This window comes from Engraulis encrasicolus, chromosome 2 (assembly GCF_034702125.1).
Source record: "Engraulis encrasicolus isolate BLACKSEA-1 chromosome 2, IST_EnEncr_1.0, whole genome shotgun sequence".
NCBI lineage: Eukaryota > Metazoa > Chordata > Actinopteri > Clupeiformes > Engraulidae > Engraulis > Engraulis encrasicolus.
In genome coordinates, this window is record NC_085858.1 from 24,761,245 (window position 1) to 24,786,235 (window position 24,991).

The 24,991-nt window shown below is 44.1% G+C and overlaps 2 protein-coding genes across 4 annotated transcripts; one reads left to right on the forward strand and one right to left on the reverse strand.

Moving 5' to 3' along the window:
- Positions 1–210: 210 nt before the first annotated feature.
- phb (prohibitin) lies at positions 211–9,606 on the reverse strand. 3 transcript variants are annotated; one of them, XM_063184689.1, is made up of 7 exons: positions 9,528–9,606; positions 7,100–7,202; positions 6,586–6,747; positions 6,160–6,302; positions 4,969–5,085; positions 4,591–4,686; positions 211–1,722 (listed from the first exon to the last, which is right to left on the reverse strand). In XM_063184689.1, exons 2-7 carry the CDS (start codon positions 7,182–7,184, stop codon positions 1,510–1,512), a joined length of 816 nt encoding a protein of 271 aa, XP_063040759.1. In that variant the 5' UTR covers positions 7,185–7,202; positions 9,528–9,606; the 3' UTR covers positions 211–1,509. The 3 variants fall into 3 exon arrangements, with proteins under 3 accessions (XP_063040759.1, XP_063040757.1, XP_063040756.1); XM_063184687.1 differs by lacking the exon at positions 9,528–9,606 and adding an exon at positions 8,532–8,631; XM_063184686.1 differs by lacking the exon at positions 9,528–9,606 and adding an exon at positions 7,730–7,845.
- On the forward strand, positions 8,825–24,906 carry si:busm1-163l24.3 (uncharacterized). The gene is made up of 12 exons (XM_063217353.1): positions 8,825–9,577; positions 9,959–10,162; positions 11,275–11,381; positions 11,587–14,355; positions 14,649–14,848; positions 14,996–15,100; positions 16,052–16,688; positions 19,398–19,493; positions 19,691–19,924; positions 20,105–21,727; positions 22,021–22,220; positions 24,509–24,906. Exons 1-12 carry the CDS (start codon positions 9,541–9,543, stop codon positions 24,615–24,617), a joined length of 6,321 nt encoding a protein of 2,106 aa, XP_063073423.1. The 5' UTR covers positions 8,825–9,540; the 3' UTR covers positions 24,618–24,906.
- Positions 24,907–24,991: the final 85 nt, after the last annotated feature.

The window sequence follows — 24,991 nt, forward strand, 5'->3', positions numbered from 1 at the left end:
CTCGTCCGTTTGGCTCGGTTTGCATTAATAAGAAAACATCACCCCCTAGTGGTAAATCAAGGAAGCTAAAAGAATATAAGACATTGCGTAATACGGCATTGCATAATCCATTATTATACGTGCATTGTAGTATATATTACTTATGTTAAAATCGAGGAAACATAATTGTTGATGGCATTATTAAGCATACAAAATTTACTCTTTTCCAAGTACAAATATGATATATTTTTATTGAATGAATTTCAGTTTTCGGCACGGAATGCAGGACTTCACACATTTACCTCTCAAACTTATACAAAAACAATATCAGCCACAGTGGAACACAACGCTCAACACAAAATCAACATTGATGGTTAGCATGAATGAGCTGAATTTAACACACTGTCACTTTTCGACCATGACAAGATGGGTATTTTACCCCTTGAACATCTGAGGCTTGGAGATGCTGGCTAAGCACTGTTGCACTTCTCATTTCACACCATGGCCAAACATAAGACACTTTGCCGCCATCTTTTCATATTAATCTGTAATCATTTCAGAGACATATAATTCCTTAAATATCTGTTTCAAGTGCCGCATACTTCATAAAGCCATTAAGCCAATCGCATTTTCAGTACCAGTGATCTGATACTTCGACTATGAGTTATCTGATGACGGGGGTTAATGTAGAATTCACACACAAAATGAAATTAAAAATAATTTCTTTAAACTAAAGAGGTAACAAAAGTAGCTATGATTTCTGATGGGTTTGAATATCTGGTAGCATTTATTTTCGTTTTTAATAAGCACTTCTTGCCAACTACCCCCATACAACACAGCTCAGTCTGCTCTCGCACATGTGTAAGCACATTGACACTGCTTTAGTAGAGAATACAAGTGTTTTGGTGCTTGTGTGCATGTGTGTGCCCAGTAAAACATTATTTTCCTTCTGGAACATCTGCTAAAGTGAGATAAAGATGCACCAAGAAAGTTGAGTAGCATCACACACACACACATTCAGACGCACGCACAAATTCCACCTCTGTTGCTCCCCAACCACGAGCTGAAGACCTTCTACATTACCCAAGAGACCATGAAGTGCTACCAGGAAGGGAGCAAGAGAGACGGAGACAGACAAAAAGTAAAAGACACAATCACGTTTGCATTTTTGGGTTCTGAGATTGGTAAGTCCTTTCAGAGTCTGATCACAGTCTATGTGTCAGTCTGTAGTTATGTCCATTACTTGGTGTGCGTGTGTGTGTGTGTGTTTGTACATATTTGTGAACAGTGAAGGGCACCCTGAATTCATCAGTTACAACCCAGTGCCACATATTCCACATGACTTGGTTTTATTTGTCCAATTCAACCAGGTGAATGCCTGGTTTAATGATCACAAGGTTGAACCGGACAGGTAAAAAAACTGCTGATTTGGAATACGCGGCACTGGATTATAATAACTAATGAACCCAGGCTATCCATCACCGTCTGTGTGTGTATGGGTGCGGGTGTGTGGGTGTGTCAGCGGCGCCCTCACTGGGGCAGCTGCAGTAGCGTGCCCTGGCCCGAGGGCAGGTAGGTGACGTTGCGGGAGCGGCTGAGCTGGAAGGCGATGTCCTCGGCCGCCTCCAGCTTGCGCAGCTCCACCAGGCCGTCTCCGGCCTCCATCAGCGAGTTGGCGATCAGCAGGGCGGCCTGGGAGTCGCCCTCCGCCGAGATGATGGCCGCCTGCTTCTGCTGCTCCGCCTGGGGTGGGGACACAAGGATATGCCATGGTCACATATTGTACACAGACATTAGGCGCGTACGAGTTTGTTGCGAGCGTCGATGTTGCGAAAGGCACGTGAGCGAGAACTTGTTGTCACGATGTGGGTGTTATTAAATACAGCGCATTTACAGTCGGCCACAAATATGAACGAGACTATGAGCTCGCACCGGTTTGCTCTACTAACATACCACGTGTGAGGAGTGGGGGGGGTGGGCAGGCAGTGAGGAGGAGCTGAAGTGGGGACCTGCGCAAACTTGTGTAGAGGTATGAGACAAGACCCATATACACACGTGAGTGAGTTGTTGACCAACCAGTTCATGGGCGCGTGACCTCGGAGGCAGTCCGCCGACGAGTGTTGAAGGGGATAAGCAACTGCAGAGGTTGCAAGATCTGACTGCAGTCGCATGCATCCCGCGATAGTTTGACACCATGTGACATGTCACCTCGTCAACACAACATCGACGAAATTTCGAAGTTTGACAGGGAATCTAACCGTCGTGCAGCATTTTCATCCAGGGTGCATTGCTGTCTACATGCGCATGTATGCGTTGACGTGAACTCGATCGCACCTATTATAAAGCAGGGGTGGGGAACCCATGTCCCAAGGGTCATTTATGGCCTTTAAGGCCGTCTTATCCGGCCCCTGATATAATTTCAATGCTATGCAGTTTCACATGAAATATGACATAATTTGTAAAAGGTGGCCACCTTCAATATACCGGTAGGCCTTAAGTGCAGGGGGAAAGCCTGGTTTGTGTTCATAGTACGGCCCTTGGAGGAAATTTGGACTAAAATTTCAAGTGGTCCTCGAATGAACACGGTTCACCACGCCTATCATAAAGGGTGGATGATGGCTGCCTGTATGTAAAGGGTGGACGATGAGTGCGTCTTAATATGCGACCTTGCCTCCTCCACTTGCGCTTGTCTCCTCGTCCCGCCTCCTGGCCCCTCCTCCGTGGAGAAAACGATAAAGTTTCCCAGCTCTCAGCCTAGCCACAACAACTTTTGAGGGACTGTTTTTCATTCACCATCCCAATTGCAAAAGAGAAAAAGACTCTACAATTGAGATTTTGCAAGATATTGAAATATAATGCTGTTGTCAGTGATGTCATCATGACGAGAAGCAAGTGGAGGAGGCAAGTGGAGGAGGCAAGGTCGCATATTAAGACGCACTCTAGGACATGCAAGGATGATGGCCGCCTGCTTCTGCTGCTCAGACTGGGGTGGGGGACACACAATGAGGTCAATGTCACATACTGTACACAGGATTCATATGTCTTTTCTTTTTTATATTGAGGCACTTTCATGCCTTTAATTGAAAAGAGTGTGTGACGGTGACAGGAAGTGAGTGGGTGAGAGAGATGGGGGAGGATCGGGAAATGTCCCTGTGCCAAAAACCTGGGCCATTGGCATAACGCTACAGTGCCTTAGCCATTTCAGCCACTGCCGGGTCCTCACTAGGGCCCAACCGATATATCCGCCCCACCGATATATCGGGCCGATATTTAGCATTTTTAGGATATCGGTATCGGCCATACTTTGAATAAATTTCCACCGATAAGTTTGTATAACTTTCACAACCAATTTTGCAGCCGTTTCGTTCTGAATGCATCTTCTATTCTGCTCTCCCCACTTTGAGTCTATGAGAGTTCATTATTATAACTAAATATATATGTATATATAATAATAATAATAATAATAATTTATATTACATTAACTTTTATTATGAACAATACTTCTATATATCGGTTGCACATATTGGTTATCGGCCTCCCATTTCCATAAATATCGGTATCGGTCCTGAAAAAAACATATCGGTCGGGCCCTAGTCCTCAATCTCCTCATACACACTTTTCATGGCCAAATTCGAGCGCTTTTCAAGCAGCATCAAGACCAGTTTTCTCATACCAGCTTATCTGCTTTAGACTCTCATCAAGATAAGGCTCTGAGGGCGCAATACGATGTACCATACATAAGAGCTATCAATTCAGAATGCAGAGCGATGACCGTAAGTGCACAGTGAACTGATTTTATTTCTCTTAATTGGTCTACTACAGGGGTGGAGAATCTATGGCCTGTGGGCCGTTTACGGCCTGTGAGGCCGTCTTATCTGGCCCCCGATATAATGTTAATGTTATGCTGTTCCACATGAAACATGAAACGTTTTGTAAAGCAATCTTAGAATTTACATTTGCAATACAATTAAGTTATATTTTCAGGGGACCTAATGAGGGTGGGGTCTGATGTAAAGGTGTCCGCCTTCAGTATAGGCCTCAATTGCAGATGAATCTTGGTTTGTGTTCATGGTGCGGCCCCTGGAGGACCTCTGAATGTTTGAAGTGGCCCTTTGAAGTGGGCCTTTCTTCACTCCTGATCTATTCAGTCAGACTGCTGATAAATATTGCAGCCACTTTCAAGCATTTACAATCACTTCAGCAAAATAAATTCAAGCCTTTTTTAAAACCTTGAAAACACGTCAAAATCCAAAAATGTACAAGGACTTCAAGCACCCGCGGTAACCCTGTGCACATTTATATCATAAAGGGTTGGCTATGACATGCAGCCTGGAGGATACGAGTGTCATTATCACATTCCTTGCATAGACAGAGGACAGAAATAGAAGAATAAGGGGGTTAAAGAATGCAGATGTGTGCCATTGATCTATGCCATACATACTGTAGATATAAGCAGGGTTCTAAAGTAACACCAGCCAAATGCAGGTGAAAATTCAGTTTGGCTGGTAAAAAAGAACCCCAACGCTGAATCCCCACACACAGCGAACTGCCAGGCGGAAAATCACCCCTAAGCCAAAAGCAGTGACGAAACAGGTACGGACAAATACGTACCTTCTCTACAACAAAGCGGGCTCTCTCTGCTTCCTGCTGTGCCACCTGCTTCATCTCCACAGCCTCTGTAAACTCCTTACCGAATGTTAAGTGCGTCTGGGGAGAGAGACACACAGAGAGAGAGACAGAGAAAGAGAGCGAGAGACAGAGAGAGAAAGAGAGAGGTGAAACATGACTCAAGTCTATCAGACAAACCCATGTCAAACAAAACCAAGCAGCGTCATGCGACACAGGTAACAGAGTTAAAGGTAACAGAGCAGACGCTGGTACTTAACTTAGAATTTAAAGAGCTTAACCTTAACATTAGGGCTGCATGATATTATGAGCAATGCTAAGCACTGCAGTATACAGTAAAACAAGACACAAGGGAGCCCTTACCAGAGACACATCGTCCAGAATAAGGCCAAATGTGGATGCGCGCTCCGTGAGGTCTTCACTGACTTGCCTTGACACCAACTCTCTCTGTGTGATCAGCTCCCCTGCATCAAACCGGGCCTACATGCACACACACACACACACAAGAACACACATAATTAGTATGTTGCAAAAGTAGTATGTACTGAGTACTGACATACCATTTAAAATCTATCAAATACTGTTTAAGGACCGTCTCAACAGTTAACATTTCTTCATGTATGTATTCAAGTACATTTACCCTTAGAGATGTTTCGTTAGAACGGATTAAGACATTTATTACAGCAGAGTTATGAAAAATCACAGACACCACTAAATGCTGATGTGCAATTTAGTTTTAATTTCCCCTTAGCAGGACTGTAGTACTCAAGTCCGTTTTTTTATGGACTTGGACTCGTCTTGGACTCGCTACCAATTGGACTCTGACTTGTCTTGGACTCGGACACTGTTCTTGCCAAATTAAGCTTTAAGACTCGACTGGGTCCGTCTTTATTTTGTTTAGAACATTGGCTACCCTTAATTCTAGAGTGGAGTTTGAAATCCAACAACATACAAGTTTGTCTACACATCCATAGCATATGGGTTACCTTCAAACATTGGCTTTATTGATATTCATCCTTTTCATTGTTTAACACTGACCGACATGTGACTCGGACTCGAATATTTTTGGACTCTGTCTTGTCTCGGACTCAAACCTCTTTGGACTCGGACTTGACTATTCTGGTCTTGGACTTGTCTTGGACTCTACAACGGTGGACTTGACTACAGCCCCGCCCCTTAGTAGCTCGTTTCAGCCTGACCACCATGGTAATGGTCATAGGAATTGAAATGAATACAAACACCTACTTCAGAACTTCTTGCTCTCTACAATGTTGAGCATTCTTTGCAAAGACATCTACACATGACCTGACACTGCCCTTGAACAAGGCATCTGACCACACATTTCAGGGGGCTGTCTCTGAACCTGAAAAAACTAAGTCACTCCACTTAAAATAAGTATGACAGCAAAGTGCAATGTAAAGTAATACCGTCTTTGATCGTGTGGCGGCTCAAAAAGAAAAACCTGTGCACATTCACAAGTCATCCCCATAAACTCCCTGACCTTGGAGCAGAGCAGACATCAGAGATGTCAAAGGCTATCGATATGTCACTCACCACGACGGCCTTGAGCACTTCAGTGGTGATGGAGGGCAGCACCCTCTCGTCGTAGTCCTCGCCGATGCTCATGAAGATGCGAGGGAGCTGGTTGGCCACTGGCCGGAACAGAATCCTCAGGGTGATGTTCACGTTCTGCAAATCTGCAAGGGCATCACAGATGGTCAGAAGTAGACACACGCACACACACATGCATAGTAAGTAGACAGGAAGATACAGATAGGGATTGATATGGAGAGAGACAGATACATTATAAACATAAGCATAGTTTGTAGCCAGAGACACAGACAGGTAGAGAGAGAGAGAGAGAGAGAGAGAGAGAGAGAGAGAGAGAGAGAGAGAGAGAGAGAAACTTGCGATCGGACTGCATCCACAATGGGATGAGAGAATATGACAGTTGAATGTGGTGTGGCTTGTGACTTGTACCTTTGCTACCAGTGATGACAGGGACATTACGGGGACGGGACCTGCAGTCGAAGATGATTGGCTTCTGGACCCAAGGGATCACAAAATGTGTCCCCTCCCCCATCACGGCCTCCTGCACCCCCCGAAAACGGTCAAAGATGACAGCCCTGTGACCCGCATCGACTGAAACACACAAACACAGACGCAAAAAAAGGATCTCAAACACGGATGCTTTCCCCCAGATGATAAACACTCAGACAGAAGTGTTGCTCAGGTAACATGAAGACTTGTGGAACTACCGAAATTCATTTTGACTCAAAGCCTGCTGACAAACATAGGGGACCGCCTGTATAAGCTAGCTAGACGGTCTAACTTCGCAATCAATGCTGGAGGATGTCACCTCCTTAAAATCACTATGTTCCATTATTAAACACTATGTTTCATTAGTTGCGCATATTTAAATTCTGCTGAATTTCAACCTTGGCAGAGGTCAAGATGCATCCAAAATCTTGCAAGCGGTCAGACATAAACTCACCATTGAAAAGAGCGGAGTTCACCACACCTCCACCGACGGCTAGGGCCAGCCCTAATTTTCCAATGGACTCGAACAATTTCGCCATGGCACGGAATAATCAGCCCTGTGGGTAAACAAGACAGGACGGGAAGGATAAGATTTCATTTCAGAAAATACTGCATGTAGTTTTTATTTATATATATATATATATATTGCTACACAGTTAATTGCATGGAACCATGCGCAATGGGAGTTCCTTTGAAACACACTTGATAGTATTTGCGGATTCATTCTATGGCCTTGGCAGTTGGCACCACCACATGCAGTCAGACCATGCGATGGAGAACAAACGCAGATAACCCTTCACCTTCAAATCCATTTCTGTGTCCATTATAGCACTGTCTTTACTTAGCCAGTCAACAAAGCACCTTGGCCAATTTCATAATGTACTGGGTCCGTGCTAGTTGATGTAAACTAAGCTAGCATGGAAGACATCTCAGAACTTGGTGTTATTCAATCTTCCAATAACGTGTGAGCACGCCGGTTAACCGACAGAGTTGTCATTTCTGATATACTACACACATAGCTGAATTAGACAGTTTCAAACATCCATGTCCAAAGTCAATATTTCTATGTTATATTGCCACTTACCTAAAGCCTTGCAGATACAGTATGACCTCCACCGGACTCGCGACGTTACACACACATGAAAAGTTCACACTACAGGGCATGCGCAAAACTCCCAGTGACCGTTTCTGCTATTGGTCAGAATAACTCTGTGGTAAGTGAGCGTGATGTGTATTTACAAATCCCATTGGTCTGCTTAAAGTGCACAGTGCATGATGGGTTATGAAGTTTTTTGTGGGTATACCCAGGTGGTTTTTGTCCAATTGAAATTCGCAACTTGATTACATGACTTGCAGACCATCCATGCCAAGTAAATGTAGCTATTTGGCATAGACCTTGATGTCCAATGTGTGTAGGTGTTTTTGATTACTGATGACAATAGCTGGTGTTGAAAATTAATATTTTGGAACAAAGATATGACCTACTGCGTGTTCTATCAAACACATAGATATGGACATTCGACTCAGTAGACAAACTAAATCAAACGCCTTGCTTGAGTACACCAAACAATCCTGGAAACAAATCAGGACTGTGAGACAATACTCTCAACAATCTTCTTGACCATGTCCTGCTGTAACCCCTGCCCTCTGCATGGTACAGAACGACACCTAGCTGCAAAAGCTGGGAAATACCCCATTCTTCACTGAAGTTTCACTTTCCTTGGTTGCGAAGATGTCTGCGAGATTCTGAAGTACGAATGCTCTCGTGCCCTGCCTTTCTGTGCCAGGTAAACAACACTTGTTTGAAAACAAAATGTTTCAGGGCCGCACAAAGAAACAGAATTGGATCTTGACATATCAGAATGTATGTATGTCTGGGATATTACCGTATAGTCTTGACCATCCCGTTGCATGCTAATCAGCTTTTCTTCATGTCAAATGGGTCTTCGGCTTCTGTTTTCAGTTTATGTCAAACTGAAGTCTGAATCACCTAACAGCTATATGTCCTCATTTAGGGTAGCTCCGTAGACTGTGAGTCAAATTGTGGTCTAATGAACAAATAACTTGCATGCGTAATAGCATCTCTGTTTATGTAAGAAAGAAGCAACAATCGGGGAAATGATCCATCCAAGTTTATTATGCTAGTTAGCAGTCGCGCGCTTACCAACAGGTTGGCGCCCACCTGCTGCCTCTATTTTTTTCTATTTGCACGAGATTGTAGAGTTGATGCTGCACAATTTATCGTTGTTGAACACGTGACTTATCTCACAACCCAACAGGTAGTCCCTTAGTGTAAGATAACATTTTATCTCATCTGTTAAAATCTGTTCATCTCATTATCTGATTGAACAATTATTTTTGTCATCTGATAACATCCAACTGGTCTGTTCTTCAACCACAACACTACTTTCGACCAGGCTCATGTGAGGCTGGTAATGAAAACATGACATTTGAGACATCTGCAGACAAGGAAGGAGGTCACAAAGTAGGCAGGTTCTTTGAAAGGGTCTCTGAATCCAGATGAGCTAGTTTCTGGAGGCATTGAACGCTTACAACTAGGCATTTCCTGTGTGACAATAATTATTTGCCCTTCGAGGCAGCCTTGGTCAGTAAAAACAACTTGCTGATGCAAGTCTGAGACAGACAGTCCTTAAAACCAGCAGGTGGTAGCATCTCTAGTCTGCTGTACTCCAGTGTGACATGGGTGCCCAAAGAAGAAACGGTTAAAACTCCTCTGTGAAAGTGTAGGGTTTGAGTTGAATTTCAGAATGTGTGAATAGAATATGTTTTGGCATGATGGCAATGTATCTCAGTCCAAACAGAAAAAGTACAGTAGGCCTACAAAATATCCCAACCTCTTGTAATATTTATTTACTGTTTACCTGGCCACAGTGAATGTCTCCAGTTCCCAGTCATCTTAGAGAAACTGAAGGTAAGGCGACTAGCTTCCAGAGGTCCTCCTAATGTTTAGCTCAGAGAGGGTGTGTGTTGATGGGAGTCATGGCAACAGCTGACTCCCAAGTGTTTATTCAGCAGAGATTTCTGATCCACCACACAGACTAGCTACAGTACAGATAGCTGCTACTGCTTACTCAACATGGGTACAGCTTTTAAAGACAATTTAATTTTCTTGTTCAGGTTCATGTTTGTCGAATAGATTATAGTAACAATTGACAGAATAGGAAGGTATTTAATTTAAATCAGTGTAAGACAAATGAAGAGCATTTGTGAGCATTTTGTCAATGCATGTTTAATTGCTGCCCATTCACTTTTAAAAAAAATTGGGATTAAATGAACAGTAAATCTTGAATAGTTTCAGAGCACCTCCAGCAGATGGCAGGTCTGGCCCAGTCGCTGCAGGTGGAGGGCCTTCCCTCTGATGTGGAGCACGACCGCCTTGTTGACAAGCTCCTGATCCACTTCCTGCGGCCCAGCAATGGGGGAGGCGAGGTGCTGTCTGTTACTGTCAGCAAAAGCAGACCTCCATCTGCCCTCGTCACCTTTGAGGATGGAAAAGGTCAGTGTGTGTGTGTGTGTGTGTGTGTGTGTGTGTGTGTGTGTGTGTGTGTGTGTGTGTGTGTGTGTGTGTGTTTGAAAGGGAGACAAAGTGACCAGGGATACAAACATAGTGGTGTGTGTGTGTGAGAGAGAGAGAGAGAGAGAGAGAGAGAGAGAGAGAGAGAGAGAGAGAGAGAGAGAGAGAGAGAGAGAGAGAGAGAGAGAGAGATGGATGTTAAGTGTGTTCATATCATGTACATTTGATGTGTTTTTGGGCTGCCCCATGGGGAGTGCTTGTGGACGGCGGTGGTTGGCACCCTGGAATGCTGACTGGAAGCGAGACCATAGTGAATTGAGAAGGCGGCCTGCGGGCGCCTCGACATTGTGCATGTGATGACAGCCGATGGATACAGCCTGCTGCGCACACCACTAACACAAACTCTACCAGTGCTATTTATGCCTAGGGTTTTGGGCAATGCCCCCACCAGTTGGTTTGCTTGTTTTCAGCTTTTTCAATGTTGTTGTTGTTGCTTTTTCCCCTTATGTTTGTATTCTGCGGTCTTTATTTTTTTTTCTGAACAAGCAGCCATAATTGATTTATACAGGCAGTGGGTGAGGACAGCTCTAAAGATTGACTGTGTACATTTGTCTGTGTTGCTGTTGTATTATACTGCAGGGTGGGAAAAGTCCACAAGTATTGAATAATGTTGTTTTGCTCTGTGCTTTTGAAATGCACTGCTGTTTGTGTTTCTGATTTATATTTGTGAATTTGAAGTATGTGTGTTGCAGGCAATTTGAGAGTGATTTGTGCGTGACAAAGTGGTATTTTGATTCAGTGGTGATGTTTTGCACATGCATACTGTACATGCTTGTATGTTGGTGTGCATATGTGAATGTCAGCAAGAAATGTCTATGGATCCCAAGCCATGTGTTTTGTTTGAGTGCATGTACATGATACTGATACCTTTGAGAGTAGTAAATAAAAGGCGGTGTGTGTGTAGGAGAGAGTGAGAGAGAGAGAGTGAGAGAGTGTGACTGCCTGGGAGTGTGACTGCCTGAGGCATAGCTGAGCCAGGTTAAGTCTCTAATGTAATGGATTGTTGTTGTTGTTGTTATTGTTGTTGTTTACAGTGGCACAGAGCGTACTTGACCACCATCCGCACATTCTTGAGTTGGATGGCCAGAGGCATGAACTCCTCGTGACTTTAGTCAGCCCATCACCCAGCAACCCAGACAAGGTGAGAGAGACTCCATCATTGGTTCAAAATTTACCGTTCTGCCAGTGGAACGCTGTAACAGCTGTTGAAAAGACATTACTACCACAGCATTACACTGCTACGACATTACACAAAGTCTTTAATAATATGTTACAACTTGGTCATTGCCACTTTTGTAGCAGTCTATTTACCTTTTGACTTTTTTCCCCTTTCTTTACCCATCCAGGTTATCCTCAAAATGTCAGTGACTGTGAATTGCGAGCAGCTACCGCAGGGTAAAAGGGCAGTTACCAGCCTGCAGCGACGCTTCCCAAATCTACGCATCCAAACCTCCTCCACAGAAGAGCAGTGCTCTCTTAGTGGACCATACTCTCAGGTGCAGCAAGCTGTGGCATCTATCCTGCAGCTTCATGAAAGCAGGGCTGGGGATGATGGCAGAAGGTCAGAGGAGCAAAACGGACTTGTCCCTGCAGCACAGTCACAACCAGAGCAAACGTGGGTTGAGCCAAATGGACTTCCCAGTCTACTGCCTGCACAGACTCTGGGTTCGTCTGCCGCAGGACGAGAAGTGGAAAACTTGGGCACGGAAGGGGGAGCGTTCACCCTGCCAGAAAATCACCTTTCGTTGTTGGGTGCTCAGGAGGAGTTGAAAAGTGACACTGAGGTGAACGACCTCTTTTTGATCATGGACTCGGACTTGTTCCAGTACCTGCGAAGGTGCGGGGAGTACCAGCGCATCCTGAGGGACCACGATGTGGAGGTAGTGGACGAGACCAACCAAGAGCTCACCACACTTTTCTTCCAGGCCAGGTCAAAAGTCACGGCCCCGTCAGGGAGGTCAGGATCCGAGGGCACAGGACGCGCGCTGAAGCACCTGGTACGTGCACAGAAGGAGCTGATGAAGCTTCAGCAGAGTCGAGAGGTTTCACTGCGCAAGGACAAAGTGAGTAAGAGAGCCCTATATCCTCAAGGAGGACTCGTCAAAACCCTGGACAGCATCCAGAGCTTGATGCCAAAACTCCTGCTTAACCAAGACGAGGAATATGTGTACATCGTTGGAGAGAGCAGTGATGTGTCCCAGGCTAAACAGCTTCTTTTGCTTGGGTTTCACAATGCACCGGAGGATGTTGGTGCGTCTGCACCGTCACCATCCCATTCCCCTCTACCGACTCTTTCCTCAGCCTCCAGCCCCTCAGATGTAAGCCAAGGGGAGAGGCTGGAGCCCAGACCCCCGGCGGAGGAGGCTAGGCTGGGCAAGATGCTCCGTAGCTCCGGTGGGGACCGCAAGATGGAGTATAAACTGGCAGCACGATTCAAGAGCTCAGGGGTGGGTGGATTGGGTGTTGGACTGGGGTCTCGGCCTGGAGACTTGACCAGTGACCTGAAGGACCAAAGAGACACCGATGTGCAAAGGTTATTTGCTAGAAACGGTGGAACATCTGGCTCCTCGAGCACCTCGCCAGGTACTGAAGACCGGGCCTTGCTGGGAGCTACGGGAATAGATTTCAGAGCAATCTCGCCACCCGACCGGACAGGAGAGGATATCCTATTCAGAGGCCCCAATTTACAGCCTCCTGCAGCAATTTCCTTACCCAGCGGTTCACGCTCACCATTTACAGTCCCACCAACACAAACGGCTTTTGATGTGAGCACTCTTCCTCCAGCTGGTCTTCCTTCAGGATCGGGGACTGGTCTCAAGAGGGCGAATAGTTTTTCTGGCAGATCCCGACGAAAACCGGAGGAGGAACACAAGGGGTTGACTGGGCCCGTTGCTGTCCCAACTCTTCGCAGGTCCAATAGCGTCACCAGCATCGTTCACTCTGCGGAGGTCATGGTGTCACAGTTGATGTGGTCCCACATGAAGGAGGCTTACAGCACACGCCTAGATGACATGATGTCAGACTTGCAGATGTCAGAGAGAAAGTCGGAAACGGACAACTGTATTAAGGTGGTTCTGAAAGGGGCGGAGTCTAGCGTTGTGACTTTTTGCCAACAAGAGCTGCAGAAACTCGTTTCCATGGTGTCATCGGACTTTACCATTGTGGAGTTGCGTCTATCCAATTTGGGAGTTGCCGACGGCGATGAGGTCTTTGAGGCTTGCTGTGTGGATCTGCGCGCACGTTTCAGGAAGGTTAGCCAGCGAATGGTAAATGGGAGTCTGTACCTTATTGGCCCAAAACTGCTGTGCACACAGGTGAATGCTGCACTGAGGGAGGTGTTTTCAGGGGAGATGACGCAAAAAGACTCCTCAAACCTCAATCTGAAACTAGGGCCCTCTTCAAAGGATGCCTTGGGTTACAACCTCACCCCTGAAGGCCATCTGTCCAGCACCATTGACGCAGAAAAAAATACTAATCGCAAGACAGAACCCCGGAAGCTCTCATCACAAACCACAGAAAATACTGTCAGAATGAAATTTGACAATACAAGAACAGTGGAGAGTATCACAGCAGAACTTAGCCAGCCAGTTGTTAAGAAGGATCCCGTTGTCAGGGAGAAGGTTGAAAGAAGTGGGAGCATCTCAGGTAGGACCAGCAAGAAGTATACATCATCACTAAGCCCATCAGTGGACACAAACCCAGAAGCAGCAGCTCAATGGCTGGACGAAACGTCATCACCCTCACCAAGATCAGAATTGATGAAGCAGACTAATCTTCATTCCGGCCTTCTCAAGACTTCATGCCTTTTATGCAATGGATCACTGCCTTCACAGCCCTTAACAGTGTGTGGTTTGAGCTTGTGTGTCAAGTGCTTCTCTCAGCATGGCCATTGCAAGCTCTGCTTCAAGAAAGGGACCGAGCGGGAGCGGGCACCTCAGGACCAAAAGAAACAGGAGCGGACCAAAGCTGGGCAGGACCAAGCCTCTGCTGTCAAAGAAAAGGAGCCTGGCATCCGTGGCAACATGAACATCGTGGAGCTTCAGTTGACCCTGGCGGGCCATGTCAGGGACACCACTGCCAAGATCACCTACCTCATTCCTGATGGCCTTCAAGCTGTAAGTCATGTTACTGGCAGATGATACATTTCACAAGACTGACATCAGAGAAAATACCATTCCTGTTTCAGTCCAGTTTAAAGCTATTGCATGTTTTGATATGTCTGATTCTTAAACTGTTCCATTCTTTAGTGGCTGTCCAACCTTAGTTTTAATATCTGACCACTTGAATTGATTTCCAAAGTGGAAAAGTAATTCTCTAAGACACAAGATATTACCTCTAAGATAATTTGTCTTTATGTTCAGTGAGTTGATCAGTGTCATTGTGCCTTAAATCTCGGTTCTGTGTTTAGGAGGGACATCCTTATCCTGGATCGCCCTTCAGAGGGGGCTTTTTTGAGGCCTACCTGCCCCTCAGTGCAAGAGGGAAGAGCCTCCTCCCATGCCTAAAGAGAGCTTTTCAACATGGACTTACATTCACCATCTCACCAAGCTCCAAGGTGGTATGGCACAACATTCCCCACAAGACAAAAATGGAAGGTGGTAAGAGTGGGTAAGTAGTCAAGTAAACCGTTAATACTACCAGATATTTTTGTGTATGTTGGCAATTTATTTTTATTTGCTCACACACCTTCAGCTCATATTGCAGTATTTAGGTATTTGTTTATTTGTTTGTTTGTTTGTTTGTTTGTTTGTTCAGAAATGGTTACCCAGACTCCAGCTACCTAAATCGTCTGTCTGAGGCTCTGAAGGCTCATGGAATTGAAGGCGTGCCAGCAGCAGTGACGGTGGAAAAAAACAAACCATGAAGAAGCAGAAGTGCACTATTAATTCCCTCCACAGCAGTGGAAAATGTCCCGATTTAGAGTGGAAATATTTGTCTTAAAGCCCTGTGTTTGTGACTACTTAATCATAAGCCACTCTATGATCAAATATTAGCCAAATCTTTTTTTAAAATCCTGTATCCACAACATTGTACATGTGAGAAATGGAAATATTTTGATGTATTTTAGAACAGTTTTCAACTCCCTTTTAAAATGTTTTATATCAGTTTGGTACAGTAAAGACATCACATTAAAAAAAATGTGTTCTTTTAAAGGGGCAATTTACTGCACACCCAATCAGGAGCAGAGGTTCCAATATTGTTTTTGCTTGCATTAACCCCAACAGCAAACCATTACATTTTGTTTCATTATGTTTTGTTTTTAGTTTTTTCACCCAGTGCAGTGACAGTCATGTTCCCACCCAAGATAAAACATTTAGCAACCAACCGCCATCCAACCTCAGTGGGATGGGCGAGGTCCCACCCCACGCATTGTTACACTCTCCATGGTCCCACACCTATTTGATAACCTAAAACTTAAAGGTGCACTGCATAAGATGTTAGTTGTTTATTTTCAGAATGCATATGCTGCCCATTCACCAATGTTACCTTTTTCATGAATACTTACCACCACCGTCAAATTGTAAGTATTCTTTACGACTTGGAAAATTGCACTTCTTATATGAAAAGGGGGATCTTCTCCTGGTCTGCCATTTTGAATTTCCAATAATAGCCATTTTTAGCTGCATAAATGACTTTACTTGGGCCATAGGCTACTAGAAAATATTACTTTATTACTTAATAAACTGTCATACAAATTTGCCAATAGGCCTAGGCAGCACAGTTTCAATGAGCAGCATAATTGCAGGGCCACGGTGCACCTTTAAGACATTAAAGAAGAATCAATTTGGTTGAAAACGAAAATGAAAGCAGACCTGACCTCAAAAACTTCCAGGTAGCCACGGTTCCTTTTGTCGTCGTAATCATGGCAGAGAGTAGGCCTAGAAGTGTTCTTTTTCAGGACCAGATCACCTGTCCAATATGCCTGGGCACGCTCGATGACCCAGTAACCATTCCTTGTGGACATACTTATTGCGATGGTTGTATTAAAGACTGTTGGAAGGAGACATGCAAGTACCGCTGCCCTGAATGTCGCACCTCTTTCGATACGCGACCTGCCCTCAACAAAAACACAATGTTCGCTGATGTTGTGGAGAAATTGACGGAATCTGGACGGCAGCACATAGAACTACCTACAGATACCGCGTATGCTGGACCCGATGACGCGATATGCAGTGTATGCACTGGCAAGATAAAAGCCGTGAAGTCATGTCTAACATGCCTGGCATCTTATTGCATTAACCATTTTCACCTTCACACTACACTTTCTGGGACAAAGCACACTGTTGTCGACGCCCTGGCAAATCTTCAAGACAGCATCTGCGCTGAACATGAAAAGCTACTGGAGGTTTACTGTACCACCGACTCCCAGTTCATCTGTTACCTCTGCGCCATGGGCAGCCATAGGGAACATGATACAGTTTCAGTTGCGGACCGCGCTGAGAAGCAGGTGACTCTCATCTAGACTATTTTGAATGTAGCCTGAAGTTGAACCAATTCGTGAAAGTAATTCAGTGTTGTCTTTAGAGCCATGCCGCCAACAGCTTATCAGCTAAGTTTACGAGACATTTAATTTTTAATTGGCTCACCTTAATTCTAAATAAAGGTTAATTCCGCTTTAAAAACGTCATGTAGGCCTAGGCCAAAACTTCTTAATTCGGAATTAAATGAAAGATCAAAGGAACTCGACGGAACTATTTAATTCTGAATTAACACGTCATGTAAACTAGCCATTCTATGCAACAATAAATTGAGAGCCAGCCAAACCGGCTGCTGGCTTTCTGCCATTAATTTCCTTTGGCCACCGCATGACTGTCAGGCCCTGAATTTGAGTGAGGCGTAGGCCTGCTAGGCCCAGAACTAGTTTGCTAATTTAAAGGTACAGAGTAGGCCTATAGGACTGTGGCCAGATCAGCCTAAGCAATGCAAATATGCTGCCAATTCCCATATTTGGGAAGTAATAAACCAATAGGCCTATTTCTACAATTAAAGACTGTAAATTTAGGCTAATAGGCCTACAGTAGACCTACATATAAAAATAGCCTACATAGGCCAACATCATGTAGGCTATGCGTAAAGTACACTCACCTGCCACTTCATTAGTAACACCTCTCTAGTGCTGGGTTGGACCCCCTTTTGCCTTCAGAATTGCCTGCAACAATAATCGGGTAGGCTGTGGTATTCCAACAAAGATAAATTGGTACTAATAGGCCCAAATTGTGCTAAGAAAATATATTTTTGCCATTATATCCCCAGCCTGATGTTTTGATGTAAGGCAGGGTTGACCCATGTTTTCATTGTTGACGCCAAATTCTGACCTTTCCACCTGAGTGTTGCAGTTGATATCAAGACTCCTCAGACCAAGCAACATTATTCTGATCTTCTAGTGTCGTTTATGGTGAGCCTGTCCAAATTGTTGGCTCATTTTCCTGTTCTTGGCTGACCAAATGTGTTTTCTGCTACTAAAGCCCATTTGCCTTAAGAGTTGATGTCCTGTGTAATAAGGGATTCTCTTATGCATACCTCGGTTGTAATACGTGTTTATTTGACTTAATGTTGCCTTTGTATCAGCTCAAATCAGTCTGGCCATTGTCCTCAGACGTCTACCATCAACAAGCCGTTTTTGCCCATAGAACCGCTGCTCATTGCATTTTTTCCCTGTACCATTTTTTGTAAACCCTAGATATAGTTGTCTGTGAATATCCCAGTAGATCGTTTTTTTCTGAATTACTCAAATCAAGCCCTTTCGGCTTGACAGCCATACCATGTTCAAAGTCATTTAAATAACCTTTCTTCCCCATTATGATGCTTGGTTTGAACTGCATCAGATCCTCTCTACCATGTCTACATGCACAAATGCATTGAGTTGCCACCATGTGATTGCCTGATCAGATATTTGCCTCGATGAGCAGTTGTAACAGGTGTTCCTAATGTAGTGGCCAGTGAGTGTATATTCTAAGTAATTTAGAGTATTCTTTCAGTAGGCACGCATGAGAAAGGTGGCTACCCTACCAGGCCTATGTATAGCCTACTAAAGCTACGTGATAGGCTATGAATTAGGCTATATACTAGGCTAGACCTTATTCTTAAAATGTTCCAATTCAGTCCGAATTAGTATTAAATTAGTATTCCAGCACTGGAAGTTTATTTTAACGTTTATTTAAAAAATATATATATATATATATATATATATATATATATATATATAGCCTACCTTACTCCAAAAGCATGTAGCCTCCTTCAACAAACTTTTTTTTGCTAAGGGAAAGTAATTACAAATTTAATGCATTTCACACAACCACACCTTTAAAACAATCTCCCTAAGGCCATTTAATGTTTTCTGCTAGGCTTTTTGCCTCTGTCTATTGAAACTACAACCAGACCTTTTCTTCCTTTGTTTTTGATACCTGTAGGGCCAATCGCTGAGCTTGTGCGTCATTAATGAACAATTGAGCCATTTGAAATGCTGCAGTTAAATTTCTTCCCTAGGAAAATGTGAAATATTAGAGAGGATGCCTGTCCACACTGACATAGGCCTAACTGGCAGGAAATATGGATGGGGTCAGACTCGCTACAACAGTCTTGCTTCTTGGTCTTGCGTACCCCCTTAGCCGTTTCGTTATGAGAAGGCTCTCACTTCCTCTCCCAATGTGACTATACTTATACATTTGTTATTATTACATTTTTTTCAAGTACCCCCTGAGGTGTGCTCGCATACCCCTAATGGTACACATAACTTCTGGTTGGGGAACACTATTCTGCAATACCGTCATAGAAGGATGTGCTATGAAACAAGCCTCTGACTTTTCTGTAGATGGTTTTAATTGCATGCACAAACTATCAATAATTGTGTCAGACAAAGGGGTCAAAATGAGAAATGTGGGGTGAATAATCTACACTTCAATGAGCCTTGTAAGACTGGAAGGAATATAAAAACAATCTGATATTTTTAGTTTAATAGTAAAAGAGTCAATTTTCTTAAAAACGCTTGGAAGTCACCACAAACGTTTGTGAAGTGTCTTGCTCCCACCTGATGACACCAACCATCACTTACATTACACATTAAGGTTTGACATGCCATCATGCAACACTTTCAGACTAGAAAACTTCCTTGCCTGCAAATATCGTTCTAAAGACAAATCACTCAATGTGTTCACAGAGGCTGCTGGGAGTGGCCCAGCTGAAGTCCCAGGAGGGACTCCAGAGAAAGCAGATGGAGGCGCAGGACCTGAGGAAAGCCATGGACTCGCTCAAGGTAAATCTGAGCACAAATATCTGAGTTAAGTCTGAGCATAACAATTCAAGGCAATGGGTCAGTCAAGAGGGTTTTAGGGCAACATGTCCAGTCCCATTCCACCAAGTTTTTTGTGTATCAGTGCGTGTGTGTTTGTATGAAAGCCACAGTAGAAGACATCTGCTTTTAGTGTTCTTGTTCTCATGCTGTCCAAACAGATGTCAGCCCAGGTGTCCGTGGAGGAGTGTGAGCGTGCGTTCTCGGAGCTGGTCCGCTCTGCAGAGGTGAGGTGTGCGGAGGTGACGAAGCTGATCAGGCACCAGGAGGAGGCTGAGCTGAGGAGAGCCACTGGGCTCCTGGAGGAGGTGGAGAGGGACATCAAGGAGAGGGAGGAGAGAGCCTCCGAGATGAGGAGGCTGGCGGACATGGACGACCACATCGCTTTTGTTCTGGTGCTGTCAATGTCCATTACTATACGAAAATTATTCATTAGAAATAGTTTGTGTATGTGTGTGAATACATGTAGAGTGTTTTGATCTGAAATGAAAAAAGAAAGGATTCATAATATTCACTCACTAACTTCAAAATATACTACCCCAAAATACTAATCCTGATAATGCTGTTTTTTGCAGAGCTTTTCATCTTTGTGTGGCCCTGCTGTGTCTGAGGATCCAATCAGCACCATAATCACTGATATCCGCAGCTCATTTCTGAACTTGAAAAAATCTGTCTCTGACTTGCAAAATCAATTAGAAGAGCGCTGTAAGCAGGAAATAGGTTTATCTTATCAATCTGCTGGTTTTCCATCAGCATCAATGACTGGTCTAAAGAGGGCGAACAGTTTCTCCGGCAGGTCCTACCAAAACAGAGAGGAAGAGAAGAACGAGCCACTGCCTGTGGCTGTCTTTGCTCTCCACAGGTCCAAAAGTGTCACCAGTATTGTGACAGGGGCAGGTATTGGGACAGGTCTCAAGTGGACGAGCAGTTTCTCCAGCTGGTCCCGACGAAAACTGGAGTTGACTGGGCCCGTTGCTGTCCCAACTCTTCGCAGGTCCAATAGCGTCACCAGCATCGTTCACTCTGCGGAGGTCATGGTGTCACAGTTGATGTGGTCCCACATGAAGGAGGCTTACAGCACACGCCTAGATGACATGATGTCAGACTTGCAGATGTCAGAGAGAAAGTCGGAAACGGACAACTGTATTAAGGTGGTTCTGAAAGGGGCGGAGTCTAGCGTTGTGACTTTTTGCCAACAAGAGCTGCAGAAACTCGTTTCCATGGTGTCATCGGACTTTACCATTGTGGAGTTGCGTCTATCCAATTTGGGAGTTGCCGACGGCGATGAGGTCTTTGAGGCTTGCTGTGTGGATCTGCGCGCACGTTTCAGGAAGGTTAGCCAGCGAATGGTAAATGGGAGTCTGTACCTTATTGGCCCAAAACTGCTGTGCACACAGGTGAATGCTGCACTGAGGGAGGTGTTTTCAGGGGAGATGACGCAAAAAGACTCCTCAAACCTCAATCTGAAACTAGGGCCCTCTTCAAAGGATGCCTTGGGTTACAACCTCACCCCTGAAGGCCATCTGTCCAGCACCATTGACGCAGAAAAAAATACTAATCGCAAGACAGAACCCCGGAAGCTCTCATCACAAACCACAGAAAATACTGTCAGAATGAAATTTGACAATACAAGAACAGTGGAGAGTATCACAGCAGAACTTAGCCAGCCAGTTGTTAAGAAGGATCCCGTTGTCAGGGAGAAGGTTGAAAGAAGTGGGAGCATCTCAGGTAGGACCAGCAAGAAGTATACATCATCACTAAGCCCATCAGTGGACACAAACCCAGAAGCAGCAGCTCAATGGCTGGACGAAACGTCATCACCCTCACCAAGATCAGAATTGATGAAGCAGACTAATCTTCATTCCGGCCTTCTCAAGACTTCATGCCTTTTATGCAATGGATCACTGCCTTCACAGCCCTTAACAGTGTGTGGTTTGAGCTTGTGTGTCAAGTGCTTCTCTCAGCATGGCCATTGCAAGCTCTGCTTCAAGAAAGGGACCGAGCGGGAGCGGGCACCTCAGGACCAAAAGAAACAGGAGCGGACCAAAGCTGGGCAGGACCAAGCCTCTGCTGTCAAAGAAAAGGAGCCTGGCATCCGTGGCAACATGAACATCGTGGAGCTTCAGTTGACCCTGGCGGGCCATGTCAGGGACACCACTGCCAAGATCACCTACCTCATTCCTGATGGCCTTCAAGCTGTAAGTCATGTTACTGGCAGATGATACATTTCACAAGACTGACATCAGAGAAAATACCATTCCTGTTTCAGTCCAGTTTAAAGCTATTGCATGTTTTGATATGTCTGATTCTTAAACTGTTCCATTCTTTAGTGGCTGTCCAACCTTAGTTTTAATATCTGACCACTTGAATTGATTTCCAAAGTGGAAAAGTAATTCTCTAAGACNCAAGATATTACCTCTAAGATAATTTGTCTTTATGTTCAGTGAGTTGATCAGTGTCATTGTGCCTTAAATCTCGGTTCTGTGTTTAGGAGGGACATCCTTATCCTGGATCGCCCTTCAGAGGGGGCTTTTTTGAGGCCTACCTGCCCCTCAGTGCAAGAGGGAAGAGCCTCCTCCCATGCCTAAAGAGAGCTTTTCAACATGGACTTACATTCACCATCTCACCAAGCTCCAAGGTGGTATGGCACAACATTCCCCACAAGACAAAAATGGAAGGTGGTAAGAGTGGGTAAGTAGTCAAGTAAACCGTTAATACTACTAGGGCTGGGCAATAAGACGATATATATCGTTATCGTGATATAGAAGTGTATATCGTGACCTTTCTCCTATATCGTTTATATCGTGATAGAATTTTTTATCAATTTTATACAATTCAATATCATTTAATTACATTTCATGTTGTCACAATACACATTATAAGTTCATGCAGCTGTAAAAATAAGAATAAAAAGAGCCATTTTAAAGAAAGGTTGTTTGGTGACATGAAAAAATAAAGAGCAAATAAAGAGAATTTACTGAAAATGTATGTAATTGTGCTATACAGTACATAGGCGCCGTCTTCATTTCAACATTGGGGGGCAGATTTTTTTTTGGGGGGGGGGGGGGGTATTGCGTGAAGTCAACGTTACCTCTGTGTTTCAGTGGCGCATTTGCACGGCATTTAGCCAGGTCCGTTATTTACTGAATAGCCTATACAGACATTAAGACCGTTAATAGGCTACTTGGTTACCATAAAGACGTTTAGGACTAGATATAGCCTACAGTGCAAGCACGTTGGCAGATTTCAAAGTAGGAAAGTTCTCCGGAGCATCTGAGGAAGATTATTCTCTGCTTTTATTTTGAGCAGTGCCGAGGATGCCACATCTTCGGCTCCGATGAAGAAATGGTAAATTCGAAACGTTAGTTTAACACTGCTCTAAATAAAAGCAGAGAATAATCTTCCAGATGCTCCAGTGGTCTTACCTAGGCTACCTTGAACTCAGCCTTCCCGTGACGCACCGGATTGCGAAGAGTGCGGCACCTTTTCCACGTTGGCAGAATGTTGGCATATAGCCTACTTGATTAACAAACGCGAAAGCGCATGGACCACTTCAGATAGCATGTTGTGCATAGACAACAAACATGCAAGGATTATTTTTGGGAATTAGATTGTTTAGTGCGAACTGCGTTTCAAACCTGTCTCAATCTTGCAACCGTATAGTCTCCATCATTTTCGCCAGAAATTAAACGGTGCGCAATCACACAATCAGAATCGCAGATGTGGATGTGCGCGTGGCTATTGTAGCCTATTATTAGGCTGGACATCTATATTCGACCAAACAGGTGGAATTATTACGCAGCAAATCAGACATAGCGTGCAATCTGGGGTTCAACTTGTCAATAACTAATTGTCAATCATTGGACCCAGGGGCGGGTCATGTCTGATCATAATATTTTAGATTAGGCTACGTGTCATTCAAAGCTAGGATATTATTTGTTTAGATGTGAGAACACGATTACCTCCATGTCATGATTGGAGTGAAATACAGCCGTTATTGAGATGGAGTTAAATACAAAATAGTGAGGCCTTTTTATAGACACCAGAAAATAAATGTTCATGTGGCCGACAAACCAAACAAAGTTGACAACTCTCAACTGGCAACGGGAATCCAACCTCGAATGAATTAATCTCGCTCTGTTACACTTCAGCAGCAAAGCCCAGAACAATGCTTGCACCGCAGTTTAACGCGAAGCCATATGCCTACTAATCACCTTTGCTCTCATTAAGGACTGGCTTAAATACACACATTTCTGAGGGACAGTATAATTTTTCACTCATTCAATTCATCACTTTACGCAGCCTGCAGTTCCTTAGCCTAAACGTCCTGGACCATCGCAAACAAAAATCGCCAGTGCGAATACAATAATCAAGCAAACACATAACACAACATTGTCCATGTACGCCATAGTCTTCACAAATAATAAACATGGTGGTCAACATTCCCACTCCTTTGTCTGTTCTGCTACTCAAGTAGGCTATGCGCGCTCCCGCCGATTGGCCATGACCGATGCTGCAGATGTAGGCCCTATTCCCTGTGCGTGCTCGCTCGTACCGACGGTTCAAACACAAATTTGATCATGAATTCACCGTTTGTGAGTTAAAAAAAATGAGACGGTGAGAAAGGGGATAGGCTACAGACTTCACATTCTAATAGTGGGTTTAAATCATCAGTGAAATCAGCTATTTCTAACGTGTCATTATTGGGGTGTTTTTGCCCCCCAACTTTATTGGGGGGGCAAAAAGGTCCGTGCCCCCCCATAGTCGGCGCCAGTGGTGATATATATCGTTATCGTAATATAAAGTAATCCATATCGTGATATCGGTTTTTTCCCATATCGCCCAGCCCTAAATTCTACTACCAGATATTTTTGTGTATGTTGGCAATTTATTTTTATTTGCTCACACACCTTCAGCTCATATTGCAGTATTTAGGTATTTGTTTATTTGTTTGTTTGTTTGTTTGTTTGTTTGTTCAGAAATGGTTACCCAGACTCCAGCTACCTAAATCGTCTGTCTGAGGCTCTGAAGGCTCATGGAATTGAAGGCGTGCCAGCAGCAGTGACGGTGGAAAAAAACAAACCATGAAGAAGCAGAAGTGCACTATTAATTCCCTCCACAGCAGTGGAAAATGTCCCGATTTAGAGTGGAAATATTTGTTTCTTAAATCCCTGTTTGTGACTACTTAATCATAAGCCACTCTATGATCAAATTATCCAAATCTGTTTTTAATCCTGTAAATTGCACATGTGAGAAAAGGAAATATTTGGATGTATTTTAGTGTTAAATTTTTAAAAAGTTTTATACTTTTGTACAGTAAAGACTATCAAGATATCCAACATGATCTGTTTTTTAAAAGGTAACCGTGTGTGATTAATTACTCTAACAGTAAGCATATTCAGATAATGTGTATCCTAGGCTATATGGGTTTACCATGCCTACTATTTGTGTTCATTATAGCT